At 37.1% G+C, this 18,334-nt stretch overlaps 1 protein-coding gene across 5 annotated transcripts in view; it reads left to right on the forward strand.

The window, feature by feature from the left end:
• Nucleotides 1-18,334, forward strand: part of TMPRSS15 (transmembrane serine protease 15) — a 143,387-nt gene that overhangs the window by 89,477 nt on the left and 35,576 nt on the right. For 4 of the 5 annotated variants that reach the window (XM_027545313.1, XM_027545383.1, XM_027545421.1 and 1 more), the window contains 3 exons: nucleotides 2,348-2,458; nucleotides 4,006-4,138; nucleotides 17,918-18,013. In XM_027545313.1, coding sequence (XP_027401114.1) covers nucleotides 2,348-2,458; nucleotides 4,006-4,138; nucleotides 17,918-18,013 — 340 coding nt within the window. The remainder of the gene's footprint in view (nucleotides 1-2,347; nucleotides 2,459-4,005; nucleotides 4,139-17,917; nucleotides 18,014-18,334) is intronic. The other variant, XM_027545442.1, reaches the window with a different exon arrangement.

Here is an 18,334-nt window from a genome sequence, read left to right on the forward strand (position 1 = left end):
GGTTGAAAAAATATAGGCTTTATCAAAGTTTAAAATAACAGATACAAATACCTCCAATTATTGCTGTGAGATTCCTGGAGGAAAGCATTAGGTATGACTTCTTGCATTATCTGGAGAAGAAAGTAGCACAACCAGCACACAGAAGTATCAATGAAAAGGATGACCTCTAAGGATTGCTACTTTTACTGTTAAGGATAAAATTTATTCTGCATTCAGTGTATTCATATTGGCACAGTAAATACATTCAATTTTTTAAAAAATGATTCTCATGATATACCTAAGACATAAGCAGTATTTATCCCACTATATCAAAGAAACTGAGCTTCAAAAGATTAATTTATTTGTCCAAGGTCAAAAATAAAAGAAAAGAAAATGTTTAAATTGAAGGTCAAATCAGTCACATGACTCCAGAGCTTATGTTTTAACCTGCACCCCAAATTCAAACAATTAAATTTTACCTTCATAATTCATAGATTTGATTTTTATTTTTCAAGTCAATAGCTATCATCAGCCAATCAACTGTCTACTTTTTAAATGTATTTTTTGAAATCATACTTTTAATGATTTCTTCGTATTGTGTTTATGATTAATGTGCATGCTGATTTTTGAGGCATATCCACTTACCTAATACAAATTAATTCACTTAACATTTAACAAATATCTACTGATTCTTACTTTGTTCCAGTCATTTTGTCAAGTCCTAGGCATATAAAAATGAAGAAACAAGGCATATGGATATTACAGCTAGTAAATTACAGATTCAATTTAATGAATGGACTCAATGAGACCATTTATAGAAAAAGCTTTGCTTTTACTCATCTTTGTTGTTGCTCAGTTACTCAGTCATGTTCAATCCTTTGTGATGCCTTGGAGCAGCACACCAGGCTTTCTTGTCCTTCTCTGTCTCCCAGAGTTTGTTCAAACTCATGTCCATTGAGTCAGTGATACCTTCCAACCATCTCATCCTCTGTCGTCCCCTTCTCCACCTGCCTTCAATCTTTCCAAGCATCGGGGTCTTTTCCAATGTCTTAGCTCTTCGCATCAAGTGTCCAAAGTATTGGAGGAGCTTCAATCCTGAGCTTCAGGATCAGTCCTTCCGATGAATATTCAGGGTTGATTTCTTTTAGGATTGGCTGGTTTGATCTCCTTGCTGTGTCCAAGAGACTCTCAAGAGTCTTCTCTAGTACCTCAGTTTGAAAGCATCAGTTCTTCTGCACTCAGGCTTCTTTATGGTCCAGCCTTTCATCTGTACATGACTACTGGAAAAACCATAGTTTTGACTATACAGACATTTGTCGACAAAATAATGTCTCTGCTTTTTAATACACTGTCTAGGTTTGTCATAGCTTTTCTTCCAAGGAGCAAACATCTTTTAATTTCATGGCTGCAGTCACTATTTGGAGCCCAAGAAAAGCCTTTAATACCCAACTGCTATTTCCTTTCTCAAAAAAATCCAGATTCCACATGGCCCCAGTGGAGATTCTAATATCAGGATGTAGCTACTCCTCCCAAGCCACAATCAGAAAACAACTCTAGGGTAGCAAACCCCTCTTTTCCCGTGAGATGAGGGTTCCCCAAGAGCAAGACTCCATAAGAATAAACAAACATTTCCAGGAAGCATAGTAGTTCTCACTCCCTTTCAACAATGACTACATCAAGTAGACATCTTTTGCACAACTCAAATTCTGGAAGCAAGCACCATATATGTATTCCGATCCTCTTCATTGTCCTTCTGTGTTTTCATGTCCAAGCACATTCCCAATAATTCCAGCCCTGCTTTCCCTGTTTCCTTTCAAATGACTGCTATTGCAGTTTCCATTTCTTTAGATGACTTTTTCCCACCTGACCATGCTTTAATTAAACTATTTCCAGCTTGGTACAACTTTGATTCCACCGAAAGACAGCTTCCACATTTCTATGTAAGAAAGGGTTAGAGGTATCATTTAGCTGGTAAAACCAGGAGATCTCTCTATACTTGTGAACATTCCAGTGGTTGTTACTTGTACATTCACATTCATTGGGTTGGAAGAATTTATAAGATTCACGGAGACTGTGTGGGATGGTATGTCCAAAATCTCTCACACATCGCTTGGAACTGCCCTGACCTCTGCTGCAGAGACAATTAAGGTTTTGTTCATATTCTAACTAAACCATGTCTCCAGCTTTGACAGGACTATTGCAAAAGCATTTGGAGGAATTGTTTTCTCATATTCAATATCAAAGTCAGGTTAACCAAGGACTGTGGCAAAGAATGGATGTTTAAAGGGACAAAAATGGGATGGGTACTCCAGAATGGTCTATTTGTCATTTCACTATCCTATACAATACATATTTTTTCCCTGCATAGAACCCTGCAAGGAAGACAATTTTCAGTGCAAGGATGGGGAGTGTATTCCGCTGGTGAATCTCTGTGACGGTTTTCCACACTGTAAGGATGGCTCAGATGAAGCACACTGTGGTACGTTTTATTTTTAGGAAAAACTTTGATCATCTTAATTTCTACATTTGGATTCTACAAATGCAAAAGGAAGATTATGACTATATCTATTAGGACATATCTTGGTACTTATGGGTTATGATTTCCTGGTGATTTTAGTGCCTCTGCCACAATTCTGGTTATAAGAAATGCTAACGCGCAAACTTATTTCTGTTTAAAGTTGACTACATTTAATACCTTTAAGTCTGTGTGCGTTAAGTTGCTTCAGTCGTGTATGACTCTGTGCGACCCTATGGACTGCAGCCTGCCAAGCTCCTGTGTCCATGTGATTTCCGAGACGAGAATACTGGAGTGGGTTGCCATTTGCTTCTCCAGGTGATCTTCCTGAGCCAGGGATCGAACTTGCACCTCTTAGGTCTCCTGCATTGGCAGGCAGACTCTTTACCACTATGGCCACCTGGGAAGCCCAGCTTTAGGTCTAGGACAAAGCATTTTCAAGTAAAGAGCATAAAATACCTCAGAAAGACAACAGCCCATGCCAGCCAGTCTAGCCACCACTCTTACTCTTATACTTTGTACCTTGCCTACACACAGAGGCCCCTCATGCTCATTTATAACGGACTTTCTTAGACTTTTCCTTGCATTCTTGATTCTTCAGTATCTAATTCTCCTCCTGCCTTGAGTCTCCTGTCCAGCCCTCCTCCAGCTCTCTGTTACGTTAGGAATAATGACTACTTTTACTCTGTCCTACTTTATAATTTCAAAAAAAAAAAATAGTAAAAGCTATTTATGATGTGCATGTGCTGTAACGGAGTGCTGTAAAATGATCTTAACATCATTGGAATTAACTCTGTTTCACTGAAAACTGAGGCTTGGAGGAGTTAAGTAGTCGCAAAAGATTACACATCTAGTAAGGCTTAGGGCTATGTTTTCAACCGAAGTCTGTCTAATTCTACAGGCAATGCCTTTATTCTTTTTATCATCAGAAAAAATGGTGAACAGTAGCAAACACTTTCAGAATTATTGTATGGCATTTGCGGGAAAAACTACGATGGATGATATTTTATCTGTTTGATAAACTAACTCTCTTAGCCCAGTCTCCCACCTAACCACTAATGGCCTTAACACTCTGTCCAAAATGGTTGTCAGTTGAAGGGGGAATGACAGAAACCAAACAGCAGAAAAATAAGGTCAAAGAAAATACCTTCCGGAAAGAGAAGTAAGAAAAAAAAATGTTTAAAGTTGTTCTTGAATTTGTTTTCCTTCTTTTGGTAACTATGCTTATAAGATAAGCTCTTCAAAATAGCTTTATTTTCTGTTTATGTGCTGTACTGATATGCAAGGAACTTACGTATCTCTGCCAGTTCCATCTTTATAAACACATGAAAAAGCAAAATTCATACTACCAAACTTATCGTTTTCAACTTAAGACTTCCAGCATGTTCTTAAGAAAAATCATACACTATCAATCTCTAAATGTTAAGAACATTACATATTTGGCTTAAGAGTCCAACATGTGCTTACTGGCTTGGGTCACAGTGACCCTGTGTATGATCTCATCTTTTTAGTGCGTCTCTTCAATGGCACGACAGACAGCAGTGGTTTGGTGCAGTTCAGGATCCAAAGCATATGGCATGTAGCCTGTGCCGAGAACTGGACAACCCAGATCTCAGATGATGTGTGTCAGCTGCTGGGACTAGGGTAAGTAATTCCACTCAGCTCTCAAATTATTCTCAAGCTTTTTTATGGGTTTCAAATTGGGTTTATTAAGAAATTTAAAATTTGTGGAAGTCATGAATTTAGAAAATACATATGCTCAAAAGGAAGAAAACATAAATCTTGTTTAACCCCATTCTCAAAAAGACAACCACAGTTAATAATCTTTCAAGAAATATTACATAAATATGAGTATACAGAAATAGTATATTATAAAATCATGCAAAATACCATATTATAAGCTGTTTTGTAACCTATTTATGCACGAACATTTCTCATGTCATTAAATATTGTTCATAAGTTGTCTTCTTTAACAAAAGGAAATATTCCATTTTATGCTCTATTATAATGTAATTATAATTAATCACATGGGTAATGGAGAGAACATGCTTTTGCTATGTCTTCCTGACCCATTCATGATAGTTCTTTTGGAAAATTTGAAGAAGTATTATTGTCATGAGAAAGAAAATGTGCAGGATTGCAAGACTTAATTCAAGTAATAATTCCATATTAATGACTCTCAAAAAATTACTATCAGTTCAGTTCATTCACTCAGTCATGTCCGACTCTTGCTACCCCATTGACTGCAGCACACCAGGCTTCCCTGTCCTTCACCATCACCTAGAGTTTGCTCAAACTCATGTCCATTGAGTCGGTGGGGTGTTGGTTATGGGGCATAATGTTTTTTGATGAAAAAGCAACAAAACTCTGAAATGGATAGTTGTATATCCTCACTTCAAGTAAAGCACTGGATAAGTGGCACTGACTCGAGATTCCTACTTTAATGTTGCTTTTAGATAAATAGTGAGTCCATGCAGGTGAGGCCCTAGGAAGTTATTTGCTTCCACTCAGTTCAGTTCCCTTGATCAGTCATGTCTGACTCTTTGCAATCCCATGGACTGCAGCACGCCAGGCCTCCCTGTCAATCACCAAGTCCCAGAGTTATTCAAACTTGTGTCCATTGAGTCAGTGATGCCATCCAACCATCTCATCCTCTGTTGTACCCTTCTCCTCCTGCCTTCAATCTTTCCCAGCATCAGGGTCTTTTCCAGTGACTCAGTTCTTCGCATCGGGTGGCCAAAATATTGGAGTTTCAGCGTCAGCATCAGTCCTTCCAATGAACACCCAGGACTGATTTCCTTTATGATGGACTAGTTGGATCTCCTTGCAGTCCAAGGGACTCTCAAGAGTCTTCTCCAACACCACAGCTCAAAAGCATCAATTCTTCAGCACTCAGCTTTCTTTATAGTCCAACACACACATCCATGCATAACTATTGGAAAAACCATAGCTTTGACTAGACGGACCTTTGTTGGCAAAGTAATGTCTCTGCTTTTTAATATGCTGTCTAGGTTGGTCATAATTTTTCTTCCAAGTAGAAAGTGTCTTTTAATTTCATGGCTGCAATCACCATCTGCAGTGATTTTGGAGCCCAGAAAAATAAAGTCTCTCACTGTTTCCATTGTTTCCCCATCTATTTGGCATGAAGTGATGGGACTGGATGCCATAATCTTAGTTTTCTGAATGTTGAGTTTTAAGCCAACTTTTTCACTCTCCTCTTCCACTTTCATCAAGAGGCTCTTTAGTTCTTCTTTGCTTTCTGTCATAAGGGTGGTGTCATCTGCATATCTGAGGTTATTGATATTTCTCCCAGCAATCTTGATTCCAGCTTGTGTCATCCAGCCCAGCATTTCTCATGATGTACTCTGCATAGAAGTTAAATAAGCAGGGTGACAATAAACAGCCTTGACGTACTTCTTTCCCAATTTGGAACCAGTCTGTTGTCCCATGTCCAGTTCTAACTGTTGCTTTTTGACCTGCATACAGATTTCTCAGGAACCAGGTGAGGTGATCTGGTATTCCCATCTCTTTAAGAATTTTCCACAGTTGCTTCCACTACTCAATTTGATAGTCATCCTGAGGAGCTGTTTTATAGACTCAGGAACTTAGTACAGCTTAGGCTAAGGAGATTGGCTCCTTGACCTTGTGACCACAGTTGACGGACCTAAATGCCCTGGATGATTGGGCTTTGACTGTACAGGAGCTTGTGTTACAGATTACTAAGTATCACTATATGACTGTCAACACAGGTGTTCTTTCCTCTGTGATGTGTGAACCTTAGCTAACTGTCCCCTCAAAGAGACAATGTTGGGGTTAAGGTGAAGCCTTTAGAAAGATGAAAGTAATCAAGATCTTCTTTGCCAAAAATATTTTCAATGCATTTGAATAAAATATGTTGAGTGATAGCATAAAGCTGACTCCAGTTGCATGCAAGAGCATATTGGAAAGGGAACATTTATCTTCATTATTTTTTCTAACAGTTGCTAATATAAACACATTATTTTGATTACTCATAGATTAGAAGTTTGTGCATTGGCAATGATAATGTGTCTTGTCTTTGGATAAATAAGAATAGTTTTTACTTTAAATGCTTATATGGTAGAGACAGACACAGAAATAGAGAATTACAATATATTGTGATAAATACAATGTCTTGTAGGAGAACCTCTACTCAATTTGGGCACATCAGGGAAAGCTTTCTAGAAAGTGGCCTGAGCTGTATAGATGACGGCCAATTCCATATAACCATATACTATCTATTTACAAGGTTTTAACTCCAGCCAGATTTTACTCTCTAGTTCACTGACCTCATTTCTAATGGATCACAGTCACAGAGAGGGACAGAGAACTAGATTTTTTTTTAGTGTGTGTTAAGCAAGTAGTACACCCCACTGCCTTCAATACAATGTTTTTCATGAGGTCAGGCACTTGGCTCTCTTCAGAAATGAGTCAGGTAATCTCTGCAAAGACTTTAATCTTTGGACCAGCACTTATTAACTAGTCTCCCTAGTGCTCTAGTAATTGAAAGAAAGTTACAGCCTTAATTCGAATTTGTCTAGGTTGGTGCATGCTAACAAAAGAAACCTTAGTGTGTTTAAAATGATGTGTTTCATATAGAGGAAAGTAATTTAAGAGTCAATTTATTAAAAGGGCACTGTAGCCTCTCAAGATTATTTACACAGTTAGGGTACAAAATGCAATTCCCCACAGGTTCTAGTAAATTATATGAGGCAGATTTCATCAGCTTTCCTATTTTTAATGAAATATTTTCATTCCCCACCATTGATAGCTGCATAAGTAAAAAGAATTTTGAATAACATTTTCATGTCTCTGATCAAAGTATGAAAGAAAACATTTTAGACTGATGCAAGAATAAATGTTAAAGAAATATTGAGCAGTGATTTTTAGAATATTTCCTAGGAAACCACACTACCCTGTTATTAACCCAATAAATGAACGATGCAGTTGATGTGCTCTGCTAAGGCATTAAAATCAAGAAGTCATCAGGTCTATAAAGCTCTAAAAATTTAGGAAATGCTAACATTTAAAAAATAGAATTAGCTGTATGTATCCCCATGAGGAACTGATGTTAATTTTTAAATCCCATAGTAGTCTTGTACTAGATACCTTCAGTTCAAATATCAAAAACATCTAATTGACCCTCTCATTCTGAAACCCAAAATAAGAAATAGAATTACTTCAATGTTCTCCCATTTCAGAGGTGTTTTAAAAATGTTGGGGGGTGAGTGGTAAATATTTTTTTTAATTAACGTTTCACATACATCAGTTCAGTTCAGTTCAGTCGCTCAGTTGTGTCCGATTCTTTGCGACCCCATGAATCCCAGCACGCCAGGCCTCCCTGTCCATCACCAACTCCTGGAGTTCACTCAGACTCACGTCCATCGAGTCAGTGATGCCATCCAGCCATCTCATCCTCTGTCGTCCCCTTCTCCTCCTGCCCCCAATCCCTCCCAGCATCAAGTCTTTTCCAATGAGTCAACTCTTCACATGAGGTGGCCAAAGTACTGGAATTTCAGCTTTAGCATCATTCCTTCCAAAGAAATCCCAGGGCTGATCTCCTTCAGAATGGACTGGCTGGATCTCCTTGCAGTCCAAGGGACTCTCAAGAGTCTTCTCCAACACCACAGTTCAAAAGCATCAATTCTTTGGCGCTCAGCCTTCTTCACAGTCCAACTCTCACATCCATACATGACCACAGCAAAAACCATAGCCTTGACTAGATGGACCTTTGTTGTCAAAGTGATGTCTCTGCTTTTGAATATGTTATCTAGGTTGGACATAACTTTCCTTCTAAGGAGTAAGCATCTTTTAATTTTATGGCTTCAGTCACCATCTGCAGTGATTTTGGAGCCCAAAAAATTTAATTTCCTGTGTAAGCACTAGAGCAAATTCGTATTCACAATTTAGCACTAAAAATAGGTTCATAGAAAATTGAAAATAGAATCTGTGTTTCCTATTAGTTTAAGAAAATGGTAGACAAATAATGCTCCTGTTGTTGTACATATTTTCTGTCACTATCCCCAAATTTTCAACTATGAAGGCAAAGCCTTAACACAAAAAAACAGCAAAGATTAGATATAGGGATTAGTAGAAAAAGTATAACTGCTACCTCAAATTTAAATGATTTTTTAATTTGCTAACTTTATACAAAAAATAATAAATGTTTTCTGTTATTTTAAAATTTTAATTTACAAGTTCAACATGCAAGAAAATTTTAATTTTATTCTTAGCTATGTTCCTTGGGTGGAATGGTTGAGGCAGTGGGCTAGTTGGATAGGAGGGGCTATGGGCAAAATGGTGAAAAAAATTTTATTTTACTTGGTTTAACTGACCAAGCTAAAAAGCTAATAATTTGCCTGAATTGAAATTTGTAGCTCTGATTTTTTTTCCTGTTTTAGAATGAGAAATACATTAATTAAAAATAAGCAAAGAGAAAATAATAGCAAACTATAATAATTTATAACTTCCTAAGATTAATCTGTAATAGGCATATCATCTCACAAAGATGTAGAAAACACAGTGGTAGGTAATTATATCTGCTATGGGCAAGGGCATGAAAACAAGTATACCCAAGAGCTGGATCAGCACTTCCCAAACCTGATGATACATTAAAATCACCCAGTCATGTTCCCAGACGTTCAGGTTCAGGGTGGTCTAGGTCATCGGTTCCCAGTGCTTCATTTTAAAATCAAATTAGTAGCTGAATCACTTTTCTTTACATCAGAAATTAACAGAATTTTATAAATCAACTATACCTCCATCAAGTAAATTTTAAGAAAGACAAATATTATACGATATCACTTATATGTGAAAACTAAAAAGATGATACACATGATCATATTTACAAAACAGAAAGAGATTCACAAACTCTGAAAACAAACGTATGGTTACCAAAGGGGAAAGGCTGAGGGGAGGGATAAAGTAGGAGTTTGGGATTAACATATACACACTATTATATGTAAAATAGATAATCAACAAGGATGTACTGTATAGCGCAGGGAACTCTATTCAATATTCTGTAATAACCTACATGGCAAAAGAATCTGAAAAAGAATGAGTGTATGTATAAAACTGAATCACTTTGTTGTATATCTGAAACTAACACAGCATTGCAAATCAACTAATCAACTATCCCTCAATATAAAATAAAAATTAAATTAAAAAATACGATAAAAAAGAATTAGCAGCATCTGTAACAACCACCTGGATGCATGTATAGAAATTTACATTCTGGAGCCCCACCTCAGACCCACCCATCTGAAAGTCTAGAACAGAGACCGACAATTTGTATTTGAATAAGCCCTTAAGGTGATTCTGATGCTCTGTATAGTTTGAGAGTCACTATCAAAGTGTGGTTGTCCTTAACCTTCTTCTATGTGTCATGAACATTTCTGGCAGTCTGGTGGAACTTACCAACCTCTTCTTAGGTAGGTTTTTTTAAGTTGCAAAAGAGTAAAATACACATAATTTTGAAGGAAATTCATTTCATTGAAAAAGCTATCAAAGTGTTAAAAATATAGTATGATATTATATATTTCTTTTTTAAGAGAGTAAATAAGATATATTGGTGATTCTAATGATTGCTGTGCTATCAAAGATGAGCATAAGTGATATTTTTAGAAGAATGCACTAAGATCTGAAGATATGTGTAATTTGTCTTGGTGACAAAATTATAGGTGCTGCTAATAATATTGTGGTTAGTCACCTACATTTGCAGCAGAAATAAAGACTGTGTTTCAATTACAAGTTAGTAAAAATAAAGATGTCATTATTTCTCCTCCAACTATAAACTGGCTACATGTTATCATGAATTGCTAGGGGCTCCATAGAACTCAGGCTGGAATTTTGGCTAGAGGAAGAGCCAGAGGTCTTGGTTCTTTCAAGAACGCTGGATGATTCTCCTACTACAGGAAAGTAGAACTGTCATATCAAAAGAACCCAAGAAACCTTGTATATGTGTTTCAGTAGAAAACATAGAAATTATACAAAACATCTCTGAAGTTTGGCAGTTTGATTTCATCTGGTATTAAAAACAAAGTTAAAAATAATTATACATTTTTTTCTCCTACTAAGAACATGTGTGCTAAGTCGTATCTGACTCTTTGCGACCCTTGTAGTCTATAGCCTGCCAGGCTCCTCTGTCCATGGAATTCTCCAGGCAAATATTCTGTTGTGGGTTGCCATGTCCTCCTCCAGGGATCTTGCCGACACAGGGATCAAACCCTCCTCTCTTACTTCTCACGCATTGACAGCTGTGTTCTTTACCACCAGCACCACCCCAGAAGCCCCGACATTCAGGTTTAGCTTCCCTGTGTGCAGGTCAACTCTGGCTTAATCCAGGGGATTCCTCAGCTTTTCATTCTGACACTAACTTCTTTTAACTTCTCTGGAAAACTTTTCGCTCAGTAGATCAAATTAGAGTTTAAAAAGACCACTGTAAGTAGGACATCATTAAAATGGTATTTTTTTTTTAGAAAAAAGAAAAAAAATCAAGGCTAAGATTTCAACACAGGTTGGTATTATTGCTTGCTTGGGAAAAATTCATTCCTGATGTACCCTAGTAAGTATTTGAAAGCATATTATCGGAAAATAAAGGATTCTTTTATAAGAAATCACTTATTTTTATTAATTCAATGTAGGGAGCAAACTCTTTGTTGTCTTTAACTTTTATTTTGACTTAAACTTGAATGAGTATTTTGCAACCCAGAGAAATTTATGAGGCAAGGAAATTGCTGAGAATATAATTATACACATAAAGAGATAAAATTTCTTCTGGTCAACTGTGAATCATCTACCAATAAATTTTCTGCAACTCAGTTGTCTAGTCTACAAAAGCCTGTTGCAGAGTTGGGGGTTTTTCATTTGGTTTTTGTTGCTGTTTCTGCTTTTTTAATTGAAGGCTTTTTTCTTCACTTAAAGATGGTTGCATAAAAATAACAAATATTATAGTTTTCCCTAAACCAAAATATCTTTCACCATTCCCTTAAATACTGTTGTTGCGGAGAGAGAGGAAGGTGTCTATATTCTAAAATAGAAACAGATAAAGGCAGGAGAAAACTATCATTCCCTGAATGAATAACAAGCGTTTTCTTGTTCATTCTGTTGTTGTTATTCAGTCAGCCGTAAGTCGTGTCCAACTCTTTTGCGAGGCCACTGACTGTAGCCCACCAAGGCGCCTCTGTCTATGGGATTTCTCAGGCAAAAATACTGGCCTGGGTGGCCATTTCCTTCTCCAGAGATCTTCTCTACCCAGGGATGGAACCTGCATTTCCTGCTTTGGCAGACGGGTTCTTTACCACTTAGCCAACAGGGAAGCTCCTTGTTCATTTAGCCTCCCTCCTAAAAATTATTTCCAACTGATCAAACTGTAAACAACATGGTATATTTTTTGAGATCAAGGACAATTTTGCATTAAATTGATGAAATCAAGTGGGATACTATACTTTTTTCTCCTTTCCTTTAATTATACCTTCCTCTTTCTCTATCTTTCTTTCTTCCTTATTTTTTTTGCTTTCGTCTTCACTTCCTTATTCCCCTCAACTTTTCATCTCTATTTCCTTCCATTCTCTCTTCTTTTCTTTACACTCTTATCTTTTCAAAAGAAACTGCATTGACTTATAACAGAGTATATGTGGTAAAGTTAATACACTAGAAAAGTAAATAAGGTCTAAGAAAGAAGGAACCAAATAGATACAATATACAGAGTCACCACAATTACTAATACATGTGTTTTAGATTTCCTGGAAATCCATGCCAAAAAGAAAACATTAAAAACCGCATAATTTTAATTATGAGATAAGTTGAATAATACCAGTTCCATCCATAGGAAGACAGATTTCTTCTGAACCCTCAATTCTAAAGGAAATTTTGCATGTATGACCTTAAAATGTAGTAAGGCATTAAAAAGCATGCACTAAGAAAAATTTATAGTAAACATGGAGATGTATATCATACACCTCTTATTCAAAGATAAATAAATGGCAATGACTGAGAAAACAATGTTACAATTGAATCAAGAATATAGTACAAGGGATTAAGATCATTTTATCCAAGATGCTGTCCACAGAGATCCCCTCTCCCATGATCGAAGTATCACTTCTCTCAGCCATGTTTTTGGTTTTTAGTAGGAAATACCAGGAGTTTGTCTCTTTGCAAATACCATTAATATGGTAGAGAGTGGCTACCAGACTGACCCTATCAATTTCTCTCTGCTTCTTAATACAGTAGCTTGTACAAAGGGGTAAATTGATCAGGGGAAGAAAATTTTTTTTCCTTTTGTGTGTCATGAAATTTCGAGTTGAGATCAGAAAATCTAAAATTAATAAAGCTTACTTGTTTTCTAAGAGCTAACATATGGCTGGGTAAGTGCTAGGTGAGTTGTTATAAATGTGTTAAATGAATAAGCTATTTTAGTTACAATGTGTCCAATTCAGTCATGATGCTTATGGAATTGCCAACCTGTCCCCACTCTCCTAGTGGGATGGTTTGCCATCCATTGCCTCAAATTCCTTTCATTCACCCTTCCCCTGCCTATTAAAATGCTCTCTCCTACCTTCTGTTCTGCCAAATCGATCCCCCTCTTTCCCTCCCATTGAAAGGGAAGGCCCATTCTTCTCCTAAACCATTTTCAAACTAATCCCATCTGGTTCCATTCATTACTTAAACCTTTTGGGGTGTGAAATGAGCTACAGTGCCTGACTGCAGCATTTGCAACATTTGTTATTATTCTTTGCAGCTTTAGTGAGTCCAAAGCTTAAAACATCCCTACCTAAGCTCCAGCTTCAGGGAGGAATTCTTATCACAGCATACACAGTCTAAGGAGGGTGACAAAAGAGAGGAAACCTCCAAGAGACCTGAGAAGAGAGGCAGAAGATTTAATACCATGCAAGACGCCTTGGGATAGGCTTCTTTTTCTCTCTAGAATTCCTCTCTGAGTGTATTTTTATACTCCATATATGACCTCAAAAATAATGATGGTGGGTTGCATTTATATGCTTCTTTTCTCACAGAGAATAAGGTTCCCCTGAAGCCGGGGGAGCCCTTTGAGGGTGCACAACGTATAAAAATGGTAATAAAGTCTTAGAAATAGGCAGTCAGGAGGCATTACCATGTCATCAAGGTGATGCTATGTAGATGCATTTTTATGTGGCACCGAACTGCAGATTTCAAACAGTTATGCAAATATGCACAGAGTTATCTAAATCTGCAGAGCTGGGACCTTTTCAGAATTAAAAAAAAAATGCAAACTCCAGTTGTAATCTTGACAGAATGCCTCTCTTAATGTGAACAACTAGTTTTCTTGCAAAGAGGAAACTGAGTCAGGGAGTGCCTCAGTTACATGCTTTAATTAAAGAACTTAATATAATATATTCTCAACAGTTCAACTGCTCAGTTCTGAGATTTTGTTTCTATGAACTAAATAGTGACTTAACATATGGTTGCCAACATTTTATTTTGCCAAGGATATTTTAAATGTATCCTTATCATCTCCATCATTTTCTAAAATAAGAAATAGTTTATCATAAACTTCCTCTGCTGCTTATATTTTGTTTATTGTGAATACCAGTTGGAAGACATCGTGTTTGGTTTGAAAAAGGTGAGTTCAGCTTGGCAGGGTTAGAAATGCAGATACTCTCTCTCATATTAAATTCTAACTTTAATATCCAGCACTGATGCCTGGAAATGTTTGTATGAACCAATGGGCTCTATACACCACCCTTAGGTTGCTGGTATCAATATTTACAATAAAAATTAATTAATTATGTGAGTACTTTAGAAGTTTTTTCCAAAAGAATGTTTTACCCAGTTGTTCTGAGTAACCCAAAACAATATACATGCACCATTAACTGCAGTTTTTTTCTCATATAAAGTTTGAATTTACAAATTGAGAACGCAAGCTTAGAATACAAGCTTGACGTGTGTCATTTTGTCCACATACATACATAATCTATTTTTCTCAGCCAGCTAGTGAAAACATAACTATGGAACAGTACTTGAGAATCCCAGGTAGAACATTCAGCATTTACTAAATATTCTTCATCCTTAAAGCTTTGCCTCTAGTCTTCTTTCTTTTAGAATAGGCTTGTGTTAAAAATGTAACTGAAAATCCCACCACAGTGCAGTGCCAGTGGTAGATGTGTGATGAACAGATATTAGATTAAAAACTGATTTATAAATATTTTTCAATATTTTTTTCAATTTCATTTTGCTTAGACTTTGCTTTGAATTTCCACAGAAATTAATACATCCCCTCAGGATCTATCTTTAAAAGACAACTAAGCAATAGACTAAAAGCAGCCAGAGACAAAGGAAGCCTTAACTCCACAACCTCAATGTGTATTTTTAATGACTAACTCTTCTAAATGTTCCCCCACGTAGTCACTGTAAAATGACAAAACTAAACCAATTTAATAACAAGTTGATGTCCTTTATTTAAGGAGAAGAACTTCCCCCAGTGATTCAGTGATAAAGAATCCACCTGCAATGCAAGAGACGCAGGAGATGCAGGTTTGATCCCTGGGTTAGGAAGATCCTCTGGAGAAGGAAATGACCACCCACGTCAGTATTCTTGCCTGGAGAATCCCATGAACAGAGGAGCCTGGCAGGCTAGTCCATGGGGTTTCAAAGAGTCAGACATGACTGAGCACACACATACACATGCATTCAAGAAAAAATAGCCCATAGATAGGAGGGGACAATGTCTCACAAGTGGTGGAGCACTATTACTGAGGGATTTGGGGCAAGAATGAGTTTTATAGAATGTTAGAAGAGGCAAGGGAGAAACAGAGTACCACTGGCTAAAAGGCCAAGGATTTCCTTATAGGCTGACAGGCTGCCAGGTCCTATTTTCTAGGGTAAGGTGAGCCAGCTAAGGCAGAAAATGAAGAACTAAAGAGCCTCTTGGTGAAAGTGAAAGAGGAGTGTGAAAACGGTGGCTTAAAGCTCAACATTCAGAAAACTAAGATCATGGCATCTGGTCCTGTCACTTCATGGCAAATAGATGGGAAAACAGTGGAAACAGTAGCTGACTTTATTTTGGGGGGCTCCAAAATCACTGCAGATGGTGATTGCAGCCATGAAATTAAAAGACGCTTCCTCCTTGGGAGGAAAGTTATGACCAACCTAGACAGCATATTAAAAAGCAGAGACATTACTTTGCCAACAAATGTCCATCTAGTCAAGGCTATGGTTTTTCCAGTGGTCATGTATGGATGTGAGAGTTGGACTATATAGAAAGCTGAGCACCAAAGAATTGATGCTTTTGAACTGTGGTGTTGGAGGAGACTCTTGAGAGTCCCTTAGAATGCAAGGAGATCCAACCAGTTCATTCTAAAGGATATCAGTCCTGAGTGTTCATTGGTAGGACTGATGTTGAAGCTGAAACTCCAATACTTTGGCCACCTGATGTGAAGAGCTAACTCATTTGAAAAGACCCTGATGCTGGGAAAGATTGAAGGCAGGAGGAGAAGGGGACGACAGAGGATGAGATGGTTGGATGGCATCACTGACTTAATGGACATAAGTTTGGTTAAACTCCGGGAGTTGGTGATGGACAAGGAGGCCTGGTGTGCTGCAGTCCATGGGGTCGCAAAGAGTCGGACACGACTGAGAAACTGAGTGGAGCCAGCTAACCCTGGGTTGGAGGATTATGACTGGTGTTACATTTTCTTGACAGTGAAGCACTTCCTGTAAGTGCAGGTTGACTTAGATTTAGATTTGTGACATGGACCAGGCCCCTGGGTGATATTCATTTTGTGGATCCTGATTTATGAGTTAATTTATCAGTGCCTTAAACAGATTGCTTAGGTCCATCCATTTTGTCACAGTTGGCAAAATTTTATTCTTTTGTATCCATTCACCTGTTCATGGGCACATAGGTTGCTTCCATATTTTGGTTATTGTAGATAATACTCCTGTTAACACTGAGGTGCGTTTATCTTCTTAAGTGAATGTTTTCCTTTTCTTTGGATATCTTTATTCCTGTTTTCTTTTCTGAGCTATAACAACTATATTTTATATAAGTCTTTAAAAAAATAATTATTCTTCCTGCATGGAATGAATATATTAAACTTTAGCAATAATAGTACTAAGACTCATTTTCCCTTCAGTAAATCCATTTTAGATTTTATTAAAGGACTGGTCATTGATTTGTGTGCTTCAGTTACTTTCATCTGTTTATAAAATGAAAGTGCAAGTGCTAAATTCTGGGACATTACATAGGAGTTTCATTGTTCCAGCTTTCTGTTCAGTGGATGAAAGCTACTAGACACTTTCAGTCTTTAAGGTATTGTCTGACCTGAAAGAGAGAGGAAACACCCTCTCCTTAGTTCTTTTCCTCTTACTGATCATAACAGCCATGAGTCTTCCTTGGAATCTCCTCTGTGTACAGAGTTAGGAAATGTTCAGCATTGACTATCGTCCGGGGAAGACACTGGACCGTCTTTTGAAGAGGCAGTGGGCGGGTCCATAATGATATTCCAAAAGATAGGAAGCACATCATCTCCCTGCCAGCCAGGAGGAGAGAGCAGGCACCAGGAAGTCTCTAGCCTAAAGGCATAGTTTATATGAAGATTGAAATCTAGAATAAATAAAAGGCAGGAAAAATATTAAAAACTTAGAAGCTAAAAGTTTCCAGCCTAAGCCTAGGGAAGAGTGGATAATTAAAAGACATCATCCATGAAGGCTCACAGTTGACAGAATGGCTATAATAGGCTTTCAAGGACAAGAAAGGCCAGTAACTTAATGTCTTTTGTCACATAAAGGTGTGTAACCCATTCTGGCTCCCTGGTTGATACTCAGAAGACCAGGCTACATACTCCATCTTTTAGAACAATCACATAGCTTCTGACTTTAAATTAAGATAGTTATTAATAGGCTTTGCATTGAATAAAATATCAAGAACAGAGCGACTAAAGTAAACACTGAAGATCTCCTTTTTCTGCGTTCTTAGACAATGTGCACGTTCTTAAAAAGTGAATTACACTCAAAAGGAAAAAATGTTTAATAAATTATGGTGCAGCAAGTCTGTGAAGTTGTCATTATAATTGACCATTATGGAACTTTCTGGACAACATAGAAAAACTCAAATGACAAACTCAGACACTCAAGTGATGTATGCACTGATCTTAACTCAGTTAAATAATATATATGAGCAGGCAAATAAGAACCAGAAGTATTATGCAAACATTAAAATGACATTTATGTCATTGTGAGTAATTCTTCTACAGATCTATAACTTCTTTTAAACATTAAAACACTTGAAGTTGAGTATTAAAATGTTAATCTCTTTGTCAGGAATTTCATAGTTTACTTCAATATCCACAGCATTAAATAACTAGTAATTTAATTTATGTTTTTGTTTGTTTGTTTGTATTTTTATTTTGTTCATGGGTTTTTCCCTAGGACTGGAAACTCATCCGTGCCAACCTTTTCTACTGGAGGTGGACCATATGTAAATTTAAACACAGCACCTAATGGCAGCTTAATACTAACGCCAAGGTAGGTTACAAAATGTGTTCTTTGATGAGATGTACATGGACCAAATAATAGATTTCAAAGCCATTCAGATTTTGAAGCCATCGCATACTGGCCATATAATTTTGAAAGGTATTTAACTCTTTGTTATTCAGATAATTTCAAGCAGTATCTAATCCATCCTATTGGATAACATTACCTAATCCATATACATGGTAAGATGGTCAAATGAAGTATTGTAGTGTAACTAAATAGCACCCAGAGATTCAAAAAGTTTTACTTCAATATCTTTTTTATCCCTATTCTTGGATTTAAAAAAAGTAATGGAACAACCCAGAGGGATGG

This window comes from Bos indicus x Bos taurus, chromosome 1 (genome assembly GCF_003369695.1).
Source record: "Bos indicus x Bos taurus breed Angus x Brahman F1 hybrid chromosome 1, Bos_hybrid_MaternalHap_v2.0, whole genome shotgun sequence".
NCBI classification, from domain to species: Eukaryota; Metazoa; Chordata; class Mammalia; order Artiodactyla; family Bovidae; genus Bos; species Bos indicus x Bos taurus.